The 4,219-nt window shown below is 40.5% G+C and overlaps 1 protein-coding gene across 3 annotated transcripts in view; it reads left to right on the top strand.

Annotated features, from left to right (window-relative positions):
• The window catches only part of MEPE (matrix extracellular phosphoglycoprotein), a 13,750-nt gene extending 10,032 nt beyond the window's left edge, over positions 1 to 3,718 (top strand). For 2 of the 3 annotated variants that reach the window (XM_032239658.1, XM_032239660.1), the window contains one exon: positions 1,897 to 3,718. In XM_032239658.1, coding sequence (XP_032095549.1) covers positions 1,897 to 3,354 — 1,458 coding nt within the window. In that variant the 3' untranslated portion in view covers positions 3,355 to 3,718. Of the gene's footprint in view, positions 1 to 585; positions 591 to 1,896 lie in introns of all 3 variants that reach the window. The other variant, XM_032239661.1, reaches the window with a different exon arrangement.
• The last annotated feature ends 501 nt before the right edge of the window (positions 3,719 to 4,219 follow it).

The following is a 4,219-nucleotide window of genomic DNA, read 5'->3' as shown; positions in this document are numbered from 1 at the left end:
TGTGTGTGTGTGTGTGTGTATATATATATATATATATATATATGATGTTTTTCTTTGACATAATCATAATCCAAGTGGTTACATCTCATTACTGGATACTGCAAAAGCCTCCTACGTGTTCTTTCTTACCACTATTCCTCCTAAGCCCTTGATTTTTATTTTGTCAATCTCCTATGAACTTTCACTAGCTCTTCATTCTCTACAAGGTAAAACCAAATTCTTCACCCTGATATTCCAGGTTCTACAAGTCTCCAGCACTCTGTTTGTCTGTGCAGACTCAATTGGATATAAGGTCTCTGCCTCACAGGCCTGCTCCCACCCTCCATAGCCCTACAGGACCGCTGCCTTTGCCAGTGAATATCACCAGATATTGCTTAGAACATGTAGCATCCAATCTAATTTCTGACATGTTCCAATCCCTCAATAAATATCTCATATGTTGATTTCATATTACTCCTCAATTCAAAGGCCTATGTAGAGATGTATATTCCAGTTCATCCTACAATTTGGGGGTGAAAGGAAAGAATGACATTTAGTCTGTCTATAATTGTTCTGTTGCTCAAGAGCTCCCCATGGAGGGGTAAGGGAAGGTGCAGAGATTAAATTCAATCTGTTTAAACTTAAGGTTATCTAATAATTAAAACAGTTATTAACAAATTGGTCTCTTTAGATAAAAATGCTCAGATCCTCACTCCTCCTCCTTCTCCCTCTAAGATGGCATCCAGGTGTGGCTTACACCATCCACTACGTACCGTGCACCATGTGGACAAACACAACTTACACCATAGTGAAGAGGAAGACTTGGAATCTTCAGGCATGCACAGCATAATGCTGCCTAACCGCTTGCATGCTGCTTGCCCTGCTTCATTCTAAAATGAAAGTTGTTGGCTACCATAGTTTAGGATTCAATCGGTATAGTCTTGACTGAGGCCCAGTGGTGATTCAGCCTCTCTTAGCTCCCATGGGCAATTTAGACCCCTCTCTGTTTGAGTATGACTCACATTTGTCTCTAGTATATATGTTCCATCTGCACTGCCCCTTTTAGAGCCACTTCACTTCCTCTGTGGCAACACCCTCTGGAAACCTCCAGACCAGATGCTCAGACACTTCTCTATTTAGCCCTTGCTACAGAGAAATAGTGAGTGGCATAGGACACAGTCAGTCTGAGCTCCTCCTTCCTGACCACACTGTTCTGCCAAACTCACTGAAAGCTGGCTGCACCCAAGGGTAGCAAAACCCAGGCTATGAAGCAGCATCTTCGCAGATCCTGCCCCTTCCACTCCTTACCCCACAAACAAAAAGAAGGAATTGAAATACAGGCATAAATACTTTATTCTCCTCCTCCACTTTCTCTTTTTCACGCATTATTCTCCTAGGAACTTTTCTTTTAAATGTCAGAAGATTCTTCTATTTGTAGATTTTCTATTTAAAAAGTAGCAAGAAAGAAAGGAAAGAAAAAGACATATTCCTTTAGACAGATGAATACCTCTAATGATCAGAATGAAGGAAAGAAAAGAGAGAGAGAGAACTAATTTTAATATGTGGAATCCATTTTACTTGCAATGACTCACTATTCCCACGATGTAGGTTTATTCATATTATGTCTCAACTGTGTCCTGTTTCCAAACAATTGAATATGCCACTTATTCTTAAAATATTCTCACAGCTTCCCTTCTGCATATTTGAATCTTACCCATTTTCAAGCCTAGCTCATTATGCTTTCTCCGTGAAACCTGATTTGACTATTCTAGAATGACCTCTACCAGTAAACCTCTACTGAGTTAATAGATCCTTTTTATTAAATATCTGGTGGTTTGTTTTTATATTGCCTGAGAATAATTATATTTTTTAAATTTTACATAAAATAATCACTTCGTATTGAAAATTGTACTTTAGCAGGAAGAAAAAAACAAAGATACTATCGGTTTTCACCATTTGGGCAAGAGAAGAAATCAAGAGCTGTCATCTAAAGAAAATATTTTCCAGAAAAGAGAAAAAGATTTGTCCCTTTCTGAAGCCAGGGAGAATAACCAAAGTAGAAAATCCCAAAATCATTTCACAAATAGACAGAGACTGAATGAAGATCATAGTATCAGTAACAAAGAGAATATCTACAATGGCCTGAAAATGTCAGTTTATTCTGAGTCAACTGGGAATAAAGGGTTTGAAGATGGAGTTGACGCTATCAGCAAACTACATGACCAAGAAGAATATGGCGCAACTCTCATCAGAAATAACATGCAACATATAATGGGGCCAGTGACCGTGATTAAACTTCCGGGGGAAGAAGACAAAGAGAACAAACCTAGGAATGTTCTAAACAAAATTCCAGCAAGAATGAACTATGCTAAAGCACACTTGAAGGATAAAAAGAAGCCTCAAAGAGATTCCCAAGCCCAGAAAGGCCAAGTAAAAAGCAAAAGCACCCACCCCATTCAACACAACATTGGCTATCTAAAACACCTCCCAACGGTCAAAAAAATCCCCAGTGATTTTGAAGGCAGTGGTTACACAGATCTTCAAGAGAGAGGGGACAATGACATATCTCATTTCAGTGGGGACGGCCAACCTTTTAAGGACATTCCTGGTAAAGGAGAAAGTACTGGTCCTGACCTAGAAGGCACAGATCTTCAGACAGGGTTTGCAGGCCCAAGTGAAGTTGAGAGTACTAATCTTGACACAAGAGAACCAGGTTATAATGAAATCCCAGAGAGAGAAAAAAATGGCAGAAATACTGTTGGAAGCAGGGATGAAACTGTGAAAGAGGCAGACGGTGTTGATGTCAGCCTTGTAGAGGGCAGCAACGATATCATGGGTAGTACCAATTTTAAGGAACTCCCTGGAAGAGAAGGAAACAGAGTGAATGCTGGAAGCCAAAATGCTCACCAAGGGAAAGTGGAATTTCATTACCCTCCTGCGCCCTCAAAAGAGAAGAGAAAAGAAGGCAGTAGTGATGCAGCTGAAAGCACCAATTATAACGAAATTCCTAAAAATGGCAAAGGTGGTGCCAGCAAGGGTGCAGATCATTCTAATAGGAACCAAGCAACCGTACACGAAGAACAAAGGTTTCCTAGTAAGGGCAAAAGTCGGGACCTGCCTATTCCTTCTCGTGGTCTTGATAACAAAATGAATTCCCTTAATGGCCCCAGTAATGAGAATATAATAACACACAGCAGAAAATATCATTATGTACCCCATAGGCAAAATAATTCTATGGGGAATAAGGGTACACCACAAAGGAAAGCCTCCTGGGGTAGACAGCCCCATTCCAACAGGAGGTTTAGTTCCCCTAGAAGAGACGAGAGTAGTGAGTCATCTGACAGCGGCAGTTCAAGTGAGAGCAGTGGTGACTAGTGCACCTGGAGTTCCCAGCAGGGTGACGCTCTGAAGACCTCGCCACCTGTGAGCTGGCGTAGAGGAGAGCTACCTGACAGCTGACCAGATGAAGAGAGGACAGAGTGAAGAACTGAGTGAGCCAAGAATCCTTGTTTTCTTGGGGGAATTTTTGCTATTTTAATAGTCATGACATAAAATTCTATTAAAGTTATAATGTTTTTAAGAAAAAAAATTACAGATTTATGAAATAGGTAACATTTGAGTAGATGCCATTTAAAAATAATTTGTGAATGTCACAAATGCCTTCATGCTGTTTGCTCTGTAGACATGAAAATAAACAACATCTCTCTATGATAATTTGTATTAAGCGATCTATAAGAAACTCTGTTGTCTGTGATGCTTCATTTCAGAGGTAACCAGCTTAGTTCTGCCTCCAGCAAGGGAAGTGCCTATGAAATTGATCTGCTTGAGCCAGCCATTCCTTTTCCCGCTGACCTCCCTCTATGCTGATAAAGAGATCTCCATATCTTCTTACACCCTTTCCTCTGTTGCACACATTGCACATATCCTAAGGCAAATATCAGCTCCTGAAACAAATATCCATATTATCATTTTTCTTGGTTCTACCTCCTTCCAGACAAAGAGGACAGTAGGGTAGAGGGAGGGCAAGAGGGAAAATTTGAGGAGAAACACAAATGCAAAGCCAAGACGAAAGCTTTGTTGGGGAAATATCACTTATTGTCTGATCCCAAATCATTTCCACACTGTTTCTTTCTCTTGTCCTTCAGTGTAGATGTTTTTCCAGCTAATAGTGGCTTTGTGACACTGTTCTGGAAACTAGACCCAAGTCTCCTCAGTTAGGCAGGAGGGAAGAGCTCTGGAA

Source organism: Sapajus apella, unplaced genomic scaffold (assembly GCF_009761245.1).
Source record: "Sapajus apella isolate SASKATOON/1434 unplaced genomic scaffold, GSC_monkey_1.0 scaffold45, whole genome shotgun sequence".
Taxonomy (NCBI): domain Eukaryota; kingdom Metazoa; phylum Chordata; class Mammalia; order Primates; family Cebidae; genus Sapajus; species Sapajus apella.
Note: the sequence above shows the minus strand (reverse complement) of the source record. Positions and strands in the feature narration are given on the sequence as shown.